The sequence below is a fragment of the Triturus cristatus genome, chromosome 9 (genome assembly GCF_964204655.1).
Source record: "Triturus cristatus chromosome 9, aTriCri1.1, whole genome shotgun sequence".
NCBI lineage: Eukaryota > Metazoa > Chordata > Amphibia > Caudata > Salamandridae > Triturus > Triturus cristatus.
In genome coordinates this window covers 1211518626-1211540502 of record NC_140592.1, presented here as the reverse complement: position 1 = coordinate 1211540502, position 21877 = coordinate 1211518626, and the positions used below count along the sequence as shown (strand labels likewise).

The 21877-nt window shown below is 44.5% G+C and overlaps 1 protein-coding gene across 2 annotated transcripts in view; it reads left to right on the top strand.

Moving 5' to 3' along the window:
• Window positions 1–21877, top strand: part of STARD9 (StAR related lipid transfer domain containing 9) — a 460180-nt gene that overhangs the window by 421233 nt on the left and 17070 nt on the right. For both annotated transcript variants that reach the window (XM_085627236.1, XM_085627235.1), the window contains 7 exons: window positions 2485–2682; window positions 6025–6208; window positions 8569–8715; window positions 11365–11473; window positions 14295–14467; window positions 18886–18950; window positions 19045–19250. In XM_085627236.1, the coding sequence (XP_085483362.1) occupies window positions 2485–2682; window positions 6025–6208; window positions 8569–8715; window positions 11365–11473; window positions 14295–14467; window positions 18886–18950; window positions 19045–19250 (1082 nt within the window). The remainder of the gene's footprint in view (window positions 1–2484; window positions 2683–6024; window positions 6209–8568; window positions 8716–11364; window positions 11474–14294; window positions 14468–18885; window positions 18951–19044; window positions 19251–21877) is intronic.

The window sequence follows — 21877 nt, the reverse complement described above, 5'->3', positions numbered from 1 at the left end:
AATATCAAATATGCATGAGTTTTTCCAAGGGAATGTCAATTATGTAATATTTGTAAAAAGAAACAATTGATGGACAGAATGCAGAACAATGTCATACATTCACCCCAGTACTGAGATCTGGGCCAAAATCCATCTTTATTGTTGCTCACCATGACATTCCAGTTTGGACCCAGCCATATACAAATCAGTCTTGAACCTGCGCCCAATGGGAACAGTCCAGCCCGAACTACCAGGTCACATCCTCCCTGGACTGGAAACAAAGATCCTAGGACCGGTTTTGGGCTTTCAGCCTGGATAGCTTGACTCCAGTGGCATTGCGAGCACGGGACCCACATCTGGCCATACCCATCCCAATCGGAGTGGCAAATGCAAAAAGAACAATTGATGGACAGATGGACAGAATGCAGAACAATGTCAGTTCGGTCTGGACTGTTCCCATGAGGCACAGGGACAAGACTGATTTGCATATGGCTGGGTCTAAACTGGGGTGGCATGGTGAGCAAAAGAACGATGGATTTAACCCAGATCTCTTGACGGGGGTGAATATATGATTTATTCAGCATTCCGTTCATCATTTGTTTGCGTAGCACTTTTCACCCTAAGTGGAATGGGTATGCCCAGATGTGGGTCCCTTGCTCACTGTGCCATGAAACCGTTTGGTGTACGAGCGCTTTATAAAAACTTTTAACATAACATAACATAACAAGATAACCTGGCTGATGAAGGGCAATACCCAGAAACCAGTCAAAGGTCAAGACTGATTTGCATATGGCTGGGTCTAAACTGGGGTGGCATTGTGAGCAAAAGAACAATGGATTTAACCCAGATCTCTTGACTGGGGATGAATGTATGATTTATTCAGCATTCCGTCCATCATTTGTTTGTGTAGCAATTATGTAATATTAGCGCAGAAAACTAAAATGTGGCAGATTTGCGTTTCAGGGTGAATGGTTCATTTGATGACAGATCGAACTCAGGAATTATATGGAAAGTAAAAAAATGATATATTTTCTAGTTCTGTACGACCTTAGGATTCTGCTGGTGCATACCTGACCTCCATTGCTCTGATTAGCTCGCCAGTAGAGCACTCTGAACAATATATTTGTCAGATTTTTAGCAGTTTAGTTTCCAAAACGAAATAATTCCATTCAGTCTCCTCCTTGCAGAAACATATTCTGCTAAGACATGACCCACAACTTTGTTCCTCTGTGTTTCCTGAGCCTGGGGGTCTGAGACATATATGTGTTTTTCATGAGTCACAAAAAGTGACGCACCGGCGGTGCAAGGGGCTTGTAAATAAGCCCCTTAGTGTTTAGATGTTTCTGGGATTGGTAGTTTTCCCTGGGTTTTGGATGGCCCCCAGGCCAGACATGTCTCTGTGCCCCTGCAAAGAGCCAGTCACTATTTGAATTTTAGAGTAACAGAAAATTAAATAGTGTTTGGACTCCTTGCTAGGGTGCAAAACTGTGTGTTTGCACCCCAGAAAAGCATCAGAACCTTTGTGAATTCTTCCCTAAGTTTATAAAATATCCAAATAGCATCTGGCTCCTTGCTGTGGAATAGAACTGGGTGTCTATGCCCTAGAAAGGTGCTAGACACATTTGGCATTTCTGAGGCTAAAAAACAATCCAGACATTGTATGGCTCCTAGCTGAGGTGGAATCTCAGCGCCCCTTCATCTCCCAGTGCAGTAGGTGATGAAGGAGCTGTGTAAAAGTGAATCAGGAAGTGGAGACTGGAAGGAGCAGGACTAAAAAACAATCCTAGTCCATCCTCTTCCATTTCTGACCTCCTTGTTTGTTTCTTCTGTTGGTGAGGGAGAGGGTTTGAGCCGAGCTTTTACTCCTAGCCTCCCTCCCACCTATCTTCTTCCCACCATCAGAAACAATGTGTTTGGAGCTGGTGTGCGTGCCTAAGGAGGGGATGAGGGTGTAATAGGTAACGTGAAGCAGGCCCACCCACCTGCTTGATCCTTGGATGGTCCTGGGAGGGACTAGGGAATTGCTTCCATGCCCATCTGATATGTGTATGTGGTGTCACTATTTACACCACATTCATAATGATGCAGCCCAGAAGTGAGCACCAGGCTACCTCATTAGTAAGTTCACTGGCACCCAGAAATGATCGGGCACCAGAAAATTCCTTCTCCCAGGCACTAAAGGAGAATGTCCCCAATCATGGAGGGTAACAAAACAGTTTTTAAAAACCGACCACCTGGCACAGGGGCAGCTCTTTTCATACTGAAAAATATGTACATCCTAAGTTCATCCTTTGGCCACCCTTTCATTTGTTATATATACGTCAATAGGGCAGCAAAATCTTTAAAGGAGAGAGGGTCATGAACTGCGTATGTTGCTCGCACCTAAATAGGTTTAATGTGTGTCATTTATTTAAATTCATTGAGCAATGCCTCATTCAGAACATTACGTCAAGCACAAGTACATATATGACTGAGGAGAGTTTCTTTCACTTGTTCCCCGATCAGACACATGAAGTCTATTGAAGTCTTGAGGAAGGAAAGAGAAGAAAGACTGCAGAGCTTTAGGAGGAGTCGCAGTCTCAGCCCACAGAAGCACCTGAGTCTGTCGCAAGTCTCACTCTCTTCCCAGAGGGATCTTGATCTTCCCAGCCGGCGGAGAGAGTACCTTCAGCAACTGAGGAAGGATGTCGTAGACAACACCAGGTCAGTACATTGCGCCATTCCATTGCTAGACTTAAACAATATTACAAAGTTTTGCAAGAGGTGCAGGACAGATTTTGTTAGATTCAAGTGATAGTTTTCTTATATTACCTTACATATTACTGTAATCATAACTCTAGTTGTCTCTTCCTCGTCGCAGTATTTGCATTATTAGCTATAAGTCTCACCCCTTAAGATCAGCAAATATTTGTTCGACCTTTCTCTCACTCTCTATGGAAATCTTAAATGACTCCTATCCCATCACTGTATACTGTTACCTAGTTCTTTTTCTCCAAAATTGTACTTCTGGATGGAGGGTGGACACCCACCCACATAAGTACTGGGACATAGAAGGAGAATCACATTAATGAAGTAATCAGTTCATTACCTCCTCATCCCCTTCCTCGTCCCATTTCTTATGTTCGAAGTACCCATGCATTATGCCTTCTGCCTATTCCAACCATGAACATAGAAGACACACCACACTACAGAATGAATGCACACATTGAATCCGTATTATACCATTATTTCTCCTGCGAAACAAATGACACAGATAGACAAAAGAGGATGAAGTATCCACACCTTTATCAATACAAAGATATGGTCAATTGAGGCTTCTTTCCAAGAAGCAGCAATGCCTCTTGTATACAAAGCCTGAATAGAACCTGGGACCTAAAAACCAGATAAAATCATATTTAAGGGCACTTTTTGAGTGTTTGGTTTGTGGAACTACTTGAACCATCCTCTGTTGGGTTCCAGTTGCTCTTAATTTTGAGATAATTGTGGATAGGATGATTAGTATGAAATCACAGCATGTAGGGGCATATCTACAAGGCAGCGATATATAATAATTATCGCCGCTTTTGCGATCATTTTATCACTATATCAGCAAAGACACGCTATCACGTGAAACCTTGCCTTAGTGCCTGAATTCCTTACTCCCATATTTGCATCTCTAATGAGATGCAAAGTGGGCGTTCCTCCCCAGGATAACGGGAGAAATGTCGCTAAGCGACATTTCTCCTATTATCAAGCCTCACGCAAAGCAGCATAGCGACAAGAAAAGTAGCGATAACCTCTGTTATCGCTACTTTCCGTACGCCTGCTTTGAAACTGACTTAGCCATGATATCCTATGGAAGGTGGATTTCATGGCTAACTATGTGAGGCCCTATCAGCAAGCTATCGCCAAACTTCATGGGATTATCGCTGGGTTTCCAGCGATAATCTCATGTTTGGCAGTTAGCGCTAGGATTTTCATCGCTTTTGAGATAAGCTTTGCTAATAGCACCCTATCTCAGCGATAAAAATCCACGCTAGCCGGCGATAATTATCCTAGCGCTAAGTGCGCTTAGCGATAATTATCGCCGGTTTTTGCTGATATGCCCCGTAGTTTCTCTGTTTGAATGACATACACCATCCTCTGGGGACATCTGCCCTTCACCCTACTCAGGGAATAGCCAAGAAGAATCTACAGATGGTGGCGAAGAAATTGACTATTAAAAATCCAGAGAGGAACTTTAAGAGTCAGGGAGTGAAGCTAGAGTTGCCTTTGAGTGTTTCAAAAATCAGAAATTTATTTTACCACAGTTTGAATTTGCCTCTGTGATACAGCTGCAGAAGATTGTCTGTCGCTGGAACCATTTCTGCCTTCTTCATGCCTCTGCTCCTTGGCAGAATATGGAGATTAAGTATGGTGTTCCTTGCGTGTGGTTTCCCCTTGGTTAGATCATGGAAAGGACAATTTTCTGCGTGACTCAGATCCTTAAAATACTTTTTTCCTTAAGAATCTCTAGCTAGAGACCAGAAAAAATTCCTGCAGAAAAGTAAACAATAATGGAATTTCTCATCCAATTGTCGCTTTTCTTCTTTCCTTTTAAATGTCCCAAAAAATATTTGCAAAATAATACTGAGGTCCTTACTAGTAAAACAGCGCTCCAGATCCCTATAAAAAAAAACAAATAGAATCTTGATAGTAAACCTCTACAGAGCATGAAAGCCGCTACTTCTTATAGCAAGTGACCCATGTTTATTCTTCTTCAAACTGTACCAGAATAACAAAACAAGCAAATCACTTGCAGAGCTTATATTCTGCCATCACTAAAGGTAAGGTTTTTTTTTAAATACCTTCTGGGTCTTTGCACTGCTAACGAAAACTGGGCCTATATTCACAACACCATAATATCCAAGCAACGCAGGCTCTCGCACTGCCAAGGAGGTCTGATCGGGGACAATGCAGGTCACTGTATCACACAGATACAGTAACAGAAGCCAGCTTAGTGGGAAATTTAAAAGGGGAATAGAAGTAAATAATATGGGCAAATGTATCATACTATTGCCACATACCTCTGTGATCCTTGATTCTTTAACGAGCCCCATGTCCCACATAGACTCTAGCTCCACCAACACCAAAACTAAGGAACCATAACTTAGGTTTGGACCAATAAAGCACAGGGTATTGAGAGGGCGTAGGAACCCTTTAAAGAAGTAGCGAATGTGGTGGGCCCTCGTACGATTTCTATAGAGAGTAAGGAAAGAGGTGGCAATCTAAATGGTGTTGTACTTTACATTGAAGAGCGTAGATACTAGGATGACGAAAGGGATGACGAGGGAATGTTCTTTTACAAAAGCCCAGCATTTATCTTTTTTACTATACGAAGGCCCTTGCATTTGTAAAGCCTATCCTAAACAAGTTTTTACTTGTGTCTGGCTGTGATGTGGTCTTGTGATTCAGGATGTCTGGATTGAATCATGGGAGGTACTTCATATGGAAGGAGGAGTGCATCGAGGCTTGTAATGCTTATTGTTTATTGGGGGCTGTGATGAACAGAGGATGGGTATGGGAGGTTTATTGGGGTGCTGGAATCCATAGAGCCTTGGAACGGGAGGTTGTTTGAGGAGGCGGGGTGCAGAGAGACTAGTAATGGCAGATGTTTAGCTGGGAAATTGTGGTGTATTGAGGAGTAGAATGGGATTTTGTTTATTGACAAGGTAGATGCTTGGAGGCTTGCAATGGGAGTTTGTTTATTGGGGAGGGTGAAGTTCACGAAGACTGCTATGGGGAGATTGTTCACTTGGGAGGTCGGTGCATGGAGTCTTGTAACGGGAGGTTGTTTGTTGTGGAAGAAGGGTTCATTAAGACTGTTAACGACAGGATGCTCATCTGAGAGGTGGGTGCATTGAGACTTATAATGAGACATTGACTCTTGAAAACAGACCTGTTCATTGTGCTAGTCTGGAAATTGGCAGGTGTAGCAAAACGTAGGCCTGAGTTGGAGGGGGCAGTAATGGAAACACAACACCAGTGTCATGAGTAAAAATACAGGTCTGTGTCTGATTCTTTTAGAATCCAAGAACCAAAGAAGAGAACGAGTCAGTGTCCTTCAGAGATCGAGGTGCTGCTGCGTGATTACCAGAGAGCGCGCGAGGAAGCCAAGACTGAAATCGCGCGTGCAAGAGACAAGCTTCGTGAGCGAGCAGAGCAGGAGAAAAGACGCCTACATCAGCAGATGGTCGCAAGCCTCATCAAAGTAAGACATTAAAATGTCCATTAGGTGAATATTGTCACAATAGGTACCTAATCCCCAGCTGACATCATCAAGCAAAGCAACATTATTAAATGCCTGTTGTTAGTGATTGTTAGAGACGCAGGTCTGGGAGAGGATTGTTTTTTCACTACACTGGTTAGCCTTTTAAAGGCAAATAACCTGTTTGCGTTGCGTCAGGTGTTCCTGAAAATAATACTAATAGGTTGGCCTTGAAAAAAGTGCCCTTAATTGTGTAAAAAGAGGTTATGTTTTATCGATGAAGGAGTTGCTTGTCTATAAAGAGATTGCAGCTCAAAGGCAAATGTACTGTATGGTCCAAAATTCAGAGGTGACCTGCAATATCCTAATTAGATATAAGATGTGAATACATTATTCCATATAATATATGGTGCCCTGTACCACTATTAAAACACTTCAATTCCTCCTTCCTTTGTTCCTAGTTTAAGGCATACAGGCATGCAGTCAGTGAACCTGTAATATTCTAGTCCCTTCTTTAATACTGCATATGTGTTGGTACTGTAAACATTTGTGCATATTCTAAATGGTGGTATTTTGTGCCAGTCCAGAATCTTTATCCTAGTAAAAGCATGCTCCAGGCTGAGGTACATTCCCAAGAGTGTGACAAATGTATCCAGGAAGGGGGTCTACATTTAGCAACACCACCACCAAACACACTAGGTGGCCGATTTGGGAGGGGGCAAGGAGGGACCAATGGCTGTGCATAGGGTATACACCACACGCACACATCATTGATTAAGTGAGCACTAGTATAGCTGCCTGGGAACTGGCATGCTTGTTGCTATGTTCCTGGCTGTCCTTTCAATCTAACACCTACTGTATCTGGCCTTCCTTGTAAAAACAAACATTCTGTCTTCTCCACCCCACAAATCCAAGCATAGTTCCCTGTCTTGCACCTTTCCAGAACATAACTGGGGCACTGTCCACCCAGTTTCAAAGTACACCTCATACCTTGACCCTCACCGCCCGACCAATTCATAATGTACCTAGCGCACTGCCTCCTAATTAAAAACGTAGCTCGCACTTCCCAATCCCCCCACACCCTGCCTCAATTAAACTCATAGGCTATCTGGGTAAATGGGTCACCCAAAGGAGAATGTCTAAAAGAGGGAGTCCCGTTAGTTCTGACTGTAGATGTGTCAAGATTTTCATTAAAAATTATGACAAACCCTCCCCCACCAATCTTGGTGCAGCGCTTCCTCACTGGGTTGTCACATCCGCCCAAGAGTTTGTGAGGTGGCGGATGGGCTTCCTGTGTTTACAGGAAGTGCTTTGATGGTGGTATAATACCAGGTTATTGAGGCGAGGGATCCTGAAATGCTAAAAATCCATAATAATGGACTATATATTTAGATTTAGTGTAGGCTCTTTGGAAGGCTATTTGAAACAAAGCATTGAGACAGTTGATCATGATTTCTCCTTTATTATTAGGTCAACACGTTTCAGCCTCTCTGGGCCCCCTTGGGTGTTTAAGGCTTTCTTCAGGACAGTGATCCCTACTGATTTAGACATCTCTCATTCATCTTTACATACACACAGAATAGTGCATGTAACACTCACAGTGGATGTATTGTTTTCGGCATAGAGTAACTGTAAAATATAAGCAGACCAAGACACGCCAACATGCATGACGTATACGTGTAGAGGAGTTGTCCTAACTCACTGGCCTCTCCAGACCTCTTTATCAAGAGTCAAACAGTAATTGGTAGACAGTAACAAAATAAAATCACAGATGTTGAATGCTGCATACTGATGCAGTATAGTGATAGTGACCAATACGGCAAAACATGCAATGCTAAATCAACTCGCACTCTGTTGTCTGAAATCATGGCCAACCACTCATACTCACACTTTCTTACCCTGAGTGTGGATACTCATTGCCCCATGGAGGGGATTTTATGTAATTGGAAGGAAGCTATCTTAGGCAGCTCTGCCCTCTATTTCCCTTCTTCATCGTTAATATCAATTAAAAAGCATACCTGTAATCCTGCCCCACTTTACTGAGGGATGAGGGTCTGGTAATATGATAAACTTGGAGACCAGATGTTCTTTTTTCTATTTTAGATATTTTAGATATTTTACTGCACACATATTAAATTTTCTGCAAGAAAACCTCTGTATTTTTATCTGCATGCTGTAGTGCCACTTTGTCCTCTTATCTCTTTTTAGGGTTCAGTAAAATGTAACTCTCATTTCCGGAAACAACAAGAATATAACAACCCATACATTCTCCACAAACCCATGCATTGTGGCCCATCTTGGTTGGATCCCAAGCCTCTTCTTCAAACAGAAGCACGCTTCATCCTCTGATCTCTTTTTAACAGGAGGAATCCAAGATGAAGACTCTGGTGAGCACGAGCACTTTATGCACCGGTTCCAGCCTCAGCCTTTCTTCTGGCCCAACATCCGGCTATAACAGCAGCAATACAGCTACGTATGCGGCAAGCAAGTACAGCACACGGGAAGGAAAGGTAAGGCGAACATTTGAACCCCGTAGATTCCTAAAACGTTTATGAATGCACCATAACTACATTGTTGGCTGATGGTACTAATTGCAATACAGTTTATAAGATATGAGAACCCCCAGCTTCCCACAGAGCACAGCTGAGAAGGATGTTATGGAGGACAAAAAGAGGAGCCTCCTTCATCCCTGCAAGAGTTATCAGAAAACCTATTAATCATGAGAACTCAAGCAGGCAGTATATGCAAGGTAGGGAATCGCTGGGAGGGTTTAGCCAGTGCCTCTTCAGCCATCAGAACTTGGCATGGTTCCTTTTTGCCCCAGTTTGTTGTACATCAGGAGACTCAGGTCACTGTAAAAGGTAGGTCTTTTGTTTCGGACTATTGCTGTCAGCCTGGACGGTGACAATATACCTGCCAATTTGCACTCGTGATTTCTCAGATGACGTGTTCCAGTCATTGCAGATCTCATATCAGTAAGGTTATTTTATAGACTTCACTGTGCTCGCATCCGGATGCCCCCATACAAACAGGAGTTCTGCGTAAGCAAATGTGGCTGGGTCCAAACTGCAGTGCGTGGCAAGCAGAGTAAAGATGAATTAAACCCAGATCTGTGACTGGGGGTGAATGTTTGACAATGTTCAACATTCCATCCATCATCTTTTTGTGTTGCATGCCCAAAGAAACAGGAAGCATTGCAGGAGACAAGCTGGTAGGAGCATGAGGGACATGCATGTTGTTCCTCAGTTTAACACAAATAGAAACCAATTCTGGGATGGTGCTAATTCCATCCGTTGGTTATTGATACAGATTTGGTCTAGAGACGCTGGAGCTTCTACATGTGGGAATAAAATGTTCTAATGACAGACATCTGTCCGCTTTAGTTTTCAGAATTCGTTCCCAGTTGCTCATTCATGATGTACTCTTTATGGGTCCAATCTCAACTTTAAATGTCGCTCTTCTTGTTTCCACCAAAGCACTGTGTCGAGATAAATCTTGGCCCTGCACGGCCCTTTTTCACTAATTGTGGAAGCCAACGGCTGTTAAAAAAAATATAGTCAAATCAAAAAATGAGACCATGCATGCCTGGCATCCTCAGTACTACTGCCTGCAGCATTGGGTGCAGGTCTGACGCTCCTCAGTTGGTTTCTGATGGCTGAGGACTATAGAACATCAGTCGGGTATTCAAGATCTTTTTAAGAGCTGGAGGCAAGGAGTTTTCTGAAACACAAGCTTCTGCCAGTACTGAAAGTCATATTCTTTTTTATTTGAATTTAACTATTGCAGACAGGTTGAAGTTATTCCACACATGACCTGTTCCTTACATTGAGAGTCCAGCTTCAACAGTACACTAAATTATTGCTGCTAATTCCCTTCTCAAGTGGACCCCATCACAAATGCACTTGGTTTACTGTGACATAACTTGTGGTACCTTTTCTGCACATTTCAGCTGAAGAACACTGACAGGTAATCCTCTTGGGCAAGGAAGCTATGACCAAGAGATCAGGAACAGTGCCACGCATCTTGTATCCACCCCTGCGCTGGCGCAAGATGAAACTTAGACCTACACGTCCCTTCAAATTGGGCGCTCCAGCACTAGCCAGTCCATTCAAAGATGGAGTGTCCATTTGACTGTGGTGTTGAAGCAGGTCCAGACCTCCTTTTGAGACATGTTCTTATGATGTTTGCAAGGATGGCTCAGGCAGGTAGCATCCATAGGGTAAGGAGTTACTGCGAGGAGGAGTATGAGACTTTATTACCCTTCAGAGTTTGGCTCTGTTTCAGTTTGCCCTATATCAGTTATTAAGGCATTTAGGGTTAAAGGTGGAACATGCCCCAGTTCTCTCCACAGACACTACCAGTGTGTTGGATGCGACATCTTGATTTTACAGGGAAAGAGGTGTTAATGATGGGACTTGCACATTTCTCATGCATCCATTGTAGTGAGTACACCAAAGATTGCCAATGAGTATGACCCTTCGTCCATTTACATCAGTAGCTGAACATATGGTATCTTGGCTTTCCTCTGCTCTTGTTTCATAAAAGGATGTTCAGAAGTACAGTACTGATGCTTTGTAGTTTCATCTCTATTTTTATCAATGAAGTGGACAGATTTAGAGCCTCAAATAACACATTTTGTTACTGCAATTCAGCCTACAAGTGTACTCATACTAAATCTTCTGAATAGTCAGTGTAATTTCGGCAGATTGTGCAGTCCCAGTAAACATTGTCCTATCTTCACACATTATGCTTCCTTGTATGTCCTAGTATGTGACCAACAAAACTGCGAGAAGATCTCAATAGCTTTTGTAGTTTCTGAGACACTTTGGTCATTTACAATTATCTTTTACTTCTGGAGTGTTTTGAAATCTTAGAGCTTGAAAATGGGAAGGCGGAAAATCAAAGGGACAAAATCAAGGGCCGCACATCTTTGGTCATCATATAGTGACTGTTGCGAAACAGGCATTTCTGGTTACGCCATCGAGACGTACTCAAGAGTGTCCACCTTTAAACAATATGGAGCCGCTGACGGTCTCATGGAAACAGTGCTGGGGACTAAGAAGGCGTTGCAGTAGATACAAAGATTGCAATCACATTGGGGTTTCATTAATTCTTTACATGAGATATGCTAATTTTGTTCTGTTTAACTTTGTTCCCAGGTTGTTCCTAAAAGTATGGATGATTCCAAGAGAAGTTTGAGAGGGCGCACTTCCCTGAGAAACAGTGATGTTTACGTTCTGGAGACATCCTCAAACAATCGAGACCCTGGTGAGCAAGTATGCTTATGTCTAAAATGCACTCGTAAAACTATTCAGAAGACCGGGAAAGGGTTGGATACTTATACAGTAGCCAAACGATTGCTCTTCCACGATCTCTATAGATTGTGTTCCAATGGGAACTCACTTGGCTTCAGAGAAATGTGCTGTAGTAGGATATGATGGTGCTTCCAAAAGGCAGAGGAGAGCGGTCAAAGCAGGCTGCATGACCTTAGCTTCTTTCCCCATTACGATATCAACCATCCCGCTGCGGTAAATGGTGCCAGAGTTCCTGAACCCAAGGGATTCTTTCTCATTGGCTAAGAATGTGCCCCAAATGGTGCCATGCCGGCCAGATACACAAGGATGGGATGGGGACTTTAATTGAACAATTATTTTTAGTGAAAAGATGATTTGCCCATGTCCTTGAGGCCAGTTTTATAGTTTCTTGAGTCAAGTTACATAGTATGTGATTCCCAACTAAAAACAATTTACAACAAATGGAAAAGGAAGTCTACAAAGAGAGAGGGAGGGTGCATGAGGAAATTTGAGAAATATGGGGGTGGGTGGGACATCAACGTGGGTTAAGAGGGGGAGACGCAGAAGACACTCCTTCAATAAGGCTGGATGGGGTCAGGATACCTTCATGATAAGATTTATAGCATAGGAGCCGGGATGTTGAGAAGTGACCATAATGGAGCGAACGGTAGATACTGATATAGATGCATTAGGGGGACTAGTGTCTAACAACAGGAGAAAGGGTAGTGTGTGGTTGTTGTAAATGTAATGTTTACTGTATTTGTTGAAATGGAAACTAATGATATGTAATTTTTACTGTATTTGTTGAAATGGAAACTAATGAATATATATATAGATATATCAAAAAAATACCCTTTCAGGCATAGAGTGACGAATAAATTATGCAAAAAAGAAGCTGAGAACTCTGTGTAGTTCTCAAGTTTAGGTGGAAAGCAGCTCCTGTATAGAGCACTCTCAACACCAGCGACATTCTAGATCTGCTCACCTCAGATGTCTGCTATTCTATCAAAGTCTTTAATGCTGTAATACTGCACCTGGAGTTGGAAATTGGTTTTTGGTCATTTTGTAGCTCGGCAAGGACAGCACTGTGCTAGTCCTATGCTTAAAGACTTTGCTGTAGAAATGGCAAAAGACTTTGTCCATTTCTGTCTCGGCGTGGATAGCACTGTGCTAATCCTATGCTTAAAGACTTTGATAGAAAAGCAGACATTTGAGGTGAGCAGATCTAGAGTTTCGCTGGTGTTGAGAGTGTTCTATACAGGAGCTGCTTTCCACCTAAACTTGAGAACTACCCAGAGTTCTCGACTTCTTTTTTGTGTGTGTATATATATATATATATGTATATATATAATCAATGTACAACTACATAAACTCGTTTTTGGATCAGACAGACAACTTTTTGGGTGGACACATTGACCATTTTTTCACTCTGCGCTGAATACTTTTAAGGCTAGGTGGACAACAATTTGGTGCCAGAGTTAATTGTATTTGATCATGTTTGGCACAGAATTTCCCAAATCAAATTTGCTGAATTCTATTGCCATCAAGAGGTCACTTTGGAGCATGTGTCAGGCCAACCAAAGACAATATTGAGGTTGTGTAACATTTGCAGTTCCAGTAAGGAATATATGAGACACTAGTGCGATAGTTCATTCCTTTCGGATGGGTAAGAATTTTCATCCAGTGTAGGTGACATCATGGAGACTGGTCTGGCGCCTGGTTGAGTAATGTTATAGAATGTGTAATGATCACAGGTTGGGATCAGACATGATTTTACATGTAAGTAGGTACACCCTGCATGAGGAATCTGAATGTTCAGGCGTGATACCCCATACTGATGGATTCTATAATGAATTGGCATTTATATGTTCCTCACCCCATGCAACACTTAACTAAGGGAGCAGTAGGAGCTGTCCGTTTCTCATGGCCAGCTCTTCTGAAGTTCATCCAAGTGGCCTGTGGATTATTGTTGCCTGATAAATCCCTCTCAAGCTAGAGACAGTAGTAGTTGTTAAAACTGCATTTTCCAGACATACCTTTCTATGAGCACAGTTTGCTTTTCTTTCTTTTCCGCTTGAATGGATAAAATAAGAGACAAATAGATATCATTGACATATCTTGTATGCCGCCCTCTGGGCGCATCTTCTTACAGTTACAGAAGCATTAGAGGCTGTCATAGTACAGCAGGTAGCATACATTAGACCACATTATGTAATAAGCATTGGCAGTGCCAAAAGGTGTGGCTTTAATGTGCCTCTGCCTTTCAGGGCCTTGTAGGCAATATCAGGAAAACGAGCTGCAGAGTGAGGACTTTAGCAGGGGGTCAGGCAGGCTGTATTGATAGAGTTTTATATATAGCACAGACATTTCCCTAAAGCATTACAGCCCTTTATATCAGAAGTGATAAATAACATGATAGTAAACAGATGATATGAAAACAAACAAACAATAACAATGAAAACTATGAAATGCATAGGAAAATGAGCTGTGCTTTCCAAATGTAGGACACATAAAGTAGATTTTTTTAATTCTTGGTAGCATATCATGGCATTGATTACAAAAAGCAGCTTTATGGGGTAGGAAAAGGCAATGTGGAAATATCCCTTTTAAAAGGCGACAGTGGCTAAGTGTGAGCTGCAAGTGCTCTAGTAAGTATTGAAATGGAGAGAACGAATGGTCCAGCAGCCCTTTTCTGATGTTGCTTTTGTGCACATATATAGATTTACAAAGAAAATGTGATCTGCATTTGTATCAGCTGCTGATCTAAAGGTGCACTGTTTGCGTTAATGTTCCAGAAGCTTCATCCACAAGCAAGAACAGCAGAGGACATCAGACCGCTCCGCAGTCTGGCGGTAGCAGCCCACGGTCAATCGGCAGCATTGAACTTACATTCAAGGCCAGCCCGTCTTCTCCATCGACATCCTACAGGGACCTGGCAAAGCACACACTGGCTAATGCCACAGCAGAGGTTAGTAATGTAGCATATTAAGGTATGCCTGATCAATTAACGGAGTGGAGGTCTTCAAATCTCTGCCTAAGCCCCGTTTGTCTACGTAGAATTGTTGTTCTGCTACGCCTTCATGTTCCGCCTCTATCCCCCAGTTCGCATGCCGTGAGTTATGCTGTACTATACCAATTGATTGTCCTTTGGGAGGTTTCTGTTTCAGGTATTGTGGAAAGTATGCCACAAGGAGCATCAGAGCTTAATATAGGCACAGTGACAGAACCAACATACTTACAATCACAACATATAGCTATATCTACGTAGTCAAGTTATTATGATTATTATTAATCGATTGCCCCACTACCGCATTGCTGCATTATGGCGCAAGGGTGACTGTTAAAGAAGTACACTTCGCCTTGCAAGGCATGGAAAATTACCTTCTCCTGCAAAATGCATTGGTAAAATACATTGGCATAGCCAGTTGGTCTCACCTTGGAACGCCGTAAGGCGACCTTGTGGCATATCCAATCCTTGTTGCCAACGCTGAATACCATCATCAAACAAACAAAAACATACCTGTTGCCAATGCTGATCATCATTGCAAAAATAAAATAAGTCAAAATGGTTGAGATACTTGAGATCCGCACATCTCTAATGGTGGGTAGCGCATCATGAAGAAAGTTAGCAGAGTTATTATAACAGATCTCTTGGGAATGCTGAGAGAGGGTGGTATTGTTCCATGGAATCATCAGCCTGGCAATAGTTTCCTAGTCCTCTACTAAGGCTAGGCTACATTTATAGTTATGATTCAATGACCTTGAAATGTGGATACAACTCACACTTACCAGTATCATGCTGAAATGATTCCTTGACTGTGCTTAAAAAGGATGTCACAGGAAATATTATTGAGAGCCAACAATTTAGGTTTAGCGGGCCACTTAAAAACAATGCAACAGAGTCGACTGTATTTTCATATTTCTTAATCTTACTATGAGCTGGTTTCTAAGAGATTAGGTTAATTGATGCTACTTTCAAATAAATGTTGTGTTATGTTAAATACACATTAAGGTGCCGATCACGATCCTGTAAAAACCGGGTACGAACCGTCGGACGGAGCACATTCCCCGTCCGACGCGTGCCCGGTCGTCAAAATATACAAACATGGAATTACGATTCGCACGGAAACACCTTTCCCGTACGAATCGTACAAAACCCCGACCGAACAAAATACACGTACAAATGCGATCCGGGAAAGTGCCGACGTGACGTCGGGACGCACGCAGCCTGCCATTCACGAACCAGGAATTACGATTCGCACCGACGTCATCCCGCACGGACAATATTTTCCGGCTGCCAAAAACTGCCGGGAAATCAGGACGACGCGAACAAGGAGGACCTGTACGCGACGGACAGACATGGACCCGAACCTACGTGTCATCCCGGCCCTCATAGCAGTCGACCTCCTCTACAGGTTACGACGCAGACGCCGCAGAAGGTCAGAACAACACCCATGGGCAAAGGGGGGGGGGAGGGGGCAGGGGCAGGACACATAACCCCCACCCAAGTCACACAGCACACATGCCCTGGACATACCTGACCCTCAGGCCCTGGTCACTACGAGGGGGTGGGGGCGTGTCCAGCCAAGCCAGCGACCGCCACAACGGAAGTTCTTCACGACGCGAACCGGCAACACAACCATACAGGTACGTCGCGTACCCACGCCTTAAGAGCGTGGTTACGAGTCGTACCACGCCCACACCTACGTCACCCCAACAATTGCGGGACGGCACGTACAGGGGTGGGGGTACGACTCGAACATACAGGGGTGTACATACACGGGTGGGGCTTCGACACGTACACGGGTGTACATACACGAGGGGTTACGACACGTACAGGGGTGTACATACACGGTGGTACGACACGTACAGGGGTGGGGGTACGACTCGAACGTACAGGGGTGTACATACAGGGGGGGGGTGTACATACACGGGGAGTACGACTGGAACGATGGGTGCTGGGGGGAGTGTTGGGCGCGTATGCGGGCACATGTCTCCATGGTTGCAATGGGAGTTCGTGCGGACGGTGTTTTTACCATACGGTTGTAAGATCGGACGCACGGGTTGGATCGTGATTCCTCGGTCGGACTTCACTTTTCACATTTGTACGGTAAATCGTCCGAGGACGTGTCGGACACATTTTCCGACCCGAGGACGTGTGGGGAATAATTCCCAAGGCGGTTCGTATGGACTTTTTACCATGCGAATCGTGATTGCCAGTTTGTACGGCACTTGTACGATTCGTACGGTAAAAAGACCGGATACGAGTCGGACGGGCCTTTTTTTACCGGATCGTGATCGGCACCTTAGTGTTTATTTGGGTCCTTTTGACCATCCACGGAAACAGTGATTTAGGGGCCATCAACCATGAGGTGGAAATGCCAGCCAGTTCGTAACGGGTAAGGCCGGGGAGCTTTGTGCGATCTGAAAGTGGCCATTTCTGCAGGGATTGTTCAGTGCAAGAAGAGGTCCATATTTAATGGTAGGCTAAGGTCTCAGAGCAAGACTTGGAAATGACATGTATTACGTATGTCTTGTGAAGAACATTGCAAAAACAGGCTTGTACTCCACTCGCCTACCTTTCTCCCCAGTTACCACTGCACCTGCCTTAGTTCGGCACAAACAATTGGGGAGGAGCTATACAGCCAGGGCAGGAGGGTGCATGAAGCAACTGAGGAGCTGGGGCTGGTTGAACATTAAAAAAAAAAAGAAAAAGCGGGACAGGGAGGATCTGGGGAAGCAACAGAGCAGCTGAGGGAAGAGAAACACAGAGGTGGGCAGGGAACTGAAGGTGGAAGCAGCACACCTGGAAAGAGCAAGAAAACACATACCCTACCATGGAGTGCTGAAAGAAAAAAGTAGTTCCTGATGTCAGCTGTTCAAGGATCCAAGTCATCCAATCAAATGGATGGTAAGGAAGTTATGAACCAGAGGGCAAACACAAGGAGAGGAAGGAAAGTCACTGCATTAGAAACAAGCAAAGGAGAAGAAAGTCAAGCAGTGATGTAGTGGGCAAGTCCAAAGCCCACTCTAAGTATTGGTATTGTACACAATAGTTCTTTCAACAATAGACAGCTGTAAACTGTCTGTAGGCGAGACGTAAAAAGCAGAATCCCTTTGTCGGATTTGACCAATGGCATTACGGAAGCCCTCTAAGTCCAAGAGTTCACACAGACTTACTAGCCTCACCCTCCTTCCCTGGTACGACTAGGTCTGGCCATCCCCTCCTCATTCTCCAGCGAGTCCCTGCACAGCACTCCACCGCCTCTGGCTAGGTTTAAATCAGATGAATACCACAGATACTGACATATATACACAACAGCTAGAACCGACAACCTGCTTGGCCTCCAGAGTCACGACAATACACCAAACCTGTTTGCTGCATCCCGCACTGAGGGGAGTCTATCCGCCCGCATTGTCCAAAGGCCATCAGAGAAGTACAAGATTGAAGGCAGACGATATTTCCATATCTCTGGGACCAGAGCTCAGCAAAGCACATGAGCGGGGGGGGCCTCAGTCCAGCCAGGCCTAGCCTCCCAACCCTACCCTTTGTGCATCAAGCACAAACAACATCATGACACGTCCAGGAGAGATTAGTGGAGGGCCACATCACAGGCCAGATTACCACCTGGGGAACCACAGGCAGAAGCTTTATTGCTTTGCCGCTCTGGTAGACAGGTACACATAAAACGTGCAAAAGTGTTACTTTTAAAGCAAAGGGGGATGGAAGCAAAGGGGGAACGGAAGCAAAGAGGGCAGAAGCAACGAGAGGAAGGATGGGAGAATGCAGAAGCGGCACGGAAATGCTGGGAGGAAGGTGAAAGCAACACAAAAAGGGCAGGAGGGACAGGGTAGCAAGGCAGGGTTGGGTCTTGGGGCGAAAGCAATACGGAGAGGAAATGATGAAACAGGGAGAGTACCCAGGTGAGAGCAAGAGGGATGAGATGGGGAGAATCACTTGGTTGTTAGAGAGCATACAGGCCTATCTTTATATTATGTGCACAGTTCTCTGCCCCGACTGGGGAGTCTCCGCAGTCGTAAAGTTGCTATTAAATCGTTTGTCTGTTAATACCTAAAAAGACTAAACTTACACAAAAGAGTAAGTTTACCTTTGTGAATCAGATCTGAAAAGTAGTGCAAAATGACTGCTCCATAAACAGAAGAAAGTGTAATACCTCTGTCTAAGACTATAGCGGCACAAGTGCAAACCTTCATGCAACATGGCTAAAAAAAAAACCAAATACTGTGCAAAATGCTATGTCTTTACTTAAGGTTACAGTACACTAATAAAATCCGATTCTGCAGAGAATAACTGTCTATTGTTGTGGCAATGGGGAAAATCTAGAAACTACTTACCATGCAATATTAAATTCCATTTCATTTTAGATTATGGCTGCCTGCTCATACAATCTGGAGAACCTCTTCAAGGGTCAAGCCAATGCCGGGTGGAAGTAAGTCACTGCCATTTTGCTTCTAGTGCCTGGGCGGCAGGCTCAGACCTATAGTTGCCCCACTGCCCACCACTAACCTGTGATTTTACTGCAGATATCAGTGCACAGAAGAGGAAGTCCTGGTGTACCACAAGCAGTACCCCTCTGCCACCAGGCATGGCTTCCTGGGAGCCGGCGTGATTGCGAGGCCTCTGCACAGTGTGTGGTGCGCAGTGAAAGACCCCAGCAACAGAAATCTCTATGACAAAACCACAACTACACTGCGAGTGCACAAGAGAGTGAGCAGCGAAATCCAGCTTGGTGAGAAAATGCACTGACCATTTTCAAGGAGAGGTCGAGGTGCCATCTACCAGATTTCCAGGGGAGTGGGGTGAGAGACATGGCACAGGATGTGACGTTACAGGAGGTGAAATTACATTATATGTGGTACTGTGCAGAAGACATTCGACTGATAGAAGTGGGTGTGTGGGGAAAGACCTAGAACAATAGGGAGGGAAACATAGAGGTCAGTAATGTGGGCAAGTGGGACTGCATGAAAGCAAGTAGGGCTGGTATTGCTAGAGGTACACTGCATGAAGGCTGGTGGTAGCGTGATGGATTGGCTGGTTATGGGGGAATGATTGTTGCGAAAGGTGGCAGTGCATGAGCAATGTTAATGGGAGGCACTGTTGCTGGCAAAAAGATGCTTTTTCAGGTGCGTTGGGGATACATGGAGGATGGAAGAGGTGGGAATCGCAGAGACCGTTACTGGGGATTTGCACCTTTTGGCAATAAAAACATGGATATTAGTGGTGGAATCTGGTCCTGCGGAGGGGCAGAGGGATGGAGGGGATTGGGTAATAAAAGACAAGTAAAGGAGGACTGATACTTTGGGAGATGGGTTATACACTGATGCTGGCAGGAGGGTACAAGTAACGTGATTTAGGTACTCTGGGGCAGATTTACAAGCCCCCTGCGCCACCAGTACGTCACTTTTTGTGACGTACTGGTGGCGTATTTTCCTGCTCCATACTTACAAGGACAGGAAAAGCCGCCCTGCGTGGCTTTTCCTGTCCTTGTAAATACGTCCCCTTTACATGCAGCACTTTGCGTGAAAGGGGCGTTCCATGGGTGTTGCTGTGGGTGTTCTCATGCAACACTCATGGAACGAGACACATTTCCAGAATTAAGAGGAATCGTAAATCTGGAAATGCGTGTGAATGCTACGCATCCCCAGGGGAGGCGTAGGGAGGCGCAACGAGGAGAAATGTTTTCATTTCTCCTCGTTTTCTCCTCTTTCAATGCGTGCTGCATTCTACAGCATGCATTGAAAGAGGAAAATGCCTGAAGTCATTGTTTTTGTGCAAAAAACAATCTCCCCACGACGCAGGCATCCTTGCACCATGGTGCAAGGGTGCCTGCACCAGCGCATGTCTGCAGTTTGTGTGCCAGCGCAGGGGAGAGCAGAGGAATGCGACATATTGTTGTAAATATGTCGCATTCCTGTGCTTTGAAAGTGACTCAGTGCGGCGCAGTCAAAAGGCTTGCGGAATGCACTGAGTCACTTTCATTGTAAATCTGCCCCTCTGTTCTTTCAGCATGAGACCTGCCTCCCCGTTAGTAGGAGGAATCAACACTCTGTCATTGGACAGCCCTCTGGAACCTGAATGTAGAAAGCCCAAAGAGGGAGAACAAACAATAGACTTTTTAGCTTTGTAATTTCTTACAGGCGCCTCCAGCTTTTGTGTTATTTATTTATACTTGTATAGAGCTGATTGCCACTAAAGGCCACTTTTAAGCACAGTGTTTCTAAAGGGTACTTCTTGTCACAGATTCCTCACATTTAGAATATCCCCCAGCACCAAATTGGATCCTGAGAATCTGTCGGCAGGGCTCCAGTAGGTGATGTTGTGCTCCAGTAGGTAAACGTTGTGTAGCTCCGCACTGACCTGGAAGTGATAGAGCAGTGCTTCATGTAAGCAACACCCCTGCACACTGGGTTCTTTTCTTTGCGTGTCATCTGTTGCAGATCTGGAACGCTGCTCAGCCTTTGTTGATCTGTTTCTAAATTGTCTCTCCAGCAGTATGCTAGGGAGGCTTTAAGCTGTGCAGAAATTGTCTCAAGCCGATATCAGACATGGATCTCCATGAAGTGACTCTTTGGTCCCTGGGTTTTGGTCACAACTCTCAGTCATGTGACCAACGCGCCTTAATGCACTTGAAGGTGACCGGAAACCAGGCGGCGAAGTTGTACATTGCCGAGCGTACGAATTAAGTCTCAATAGGAACTAGGGTCACTAGTTAAGCATTGACAGAGCTTGACTCGCCACATCGGCTACCAGCACAGAAAAGTGCCTCATTGGCGGTTTTGATTTGGAGGATTGCTGAGGTACTAGAAATGCAGTTGCCCTCCACTGAGATGAGGATAAGTGAGACTAAGATAAGCTACATGTTCTAACAGAGATTCCCCAACCTGGGCCGACGACATTGGAGCCCTTGCTCACATTCAGTGATTCCCTCATGGATGCCTTGATGGATATGTGGTTGAAACCATGTTCTTCTCTGGCCATTAGTCGTACAGTAGCCTAAAGGCACAAACCTGCGCACTGTGATCCAGATTTCCTCACCAAGCCTACCACAGAAGGTCTTTTTGTGCAGGCTTTCACCAGTAAAGTTAATCTTAGCCCAGTTCCGACCAATCTAATCAATAGAACCAAACAGATTGATGCTTTTGGTACATGGATGTTTTCATCTGACAGTTTGGCACTGTGGTCCGTAAACACATGGGACACGCCCAGCGAGATCTTGCCTGCAGTCCCAAAATACCTTAGGGCCTCCCTAGCTCAGACAAACCATGATGGCTAGGATTCAACGAAATACAATACATGCCTGCACACCAGACTGCCTTGGCTGTAGAGTTGGCACTAGTGTCATGCTTCAGAGGCACG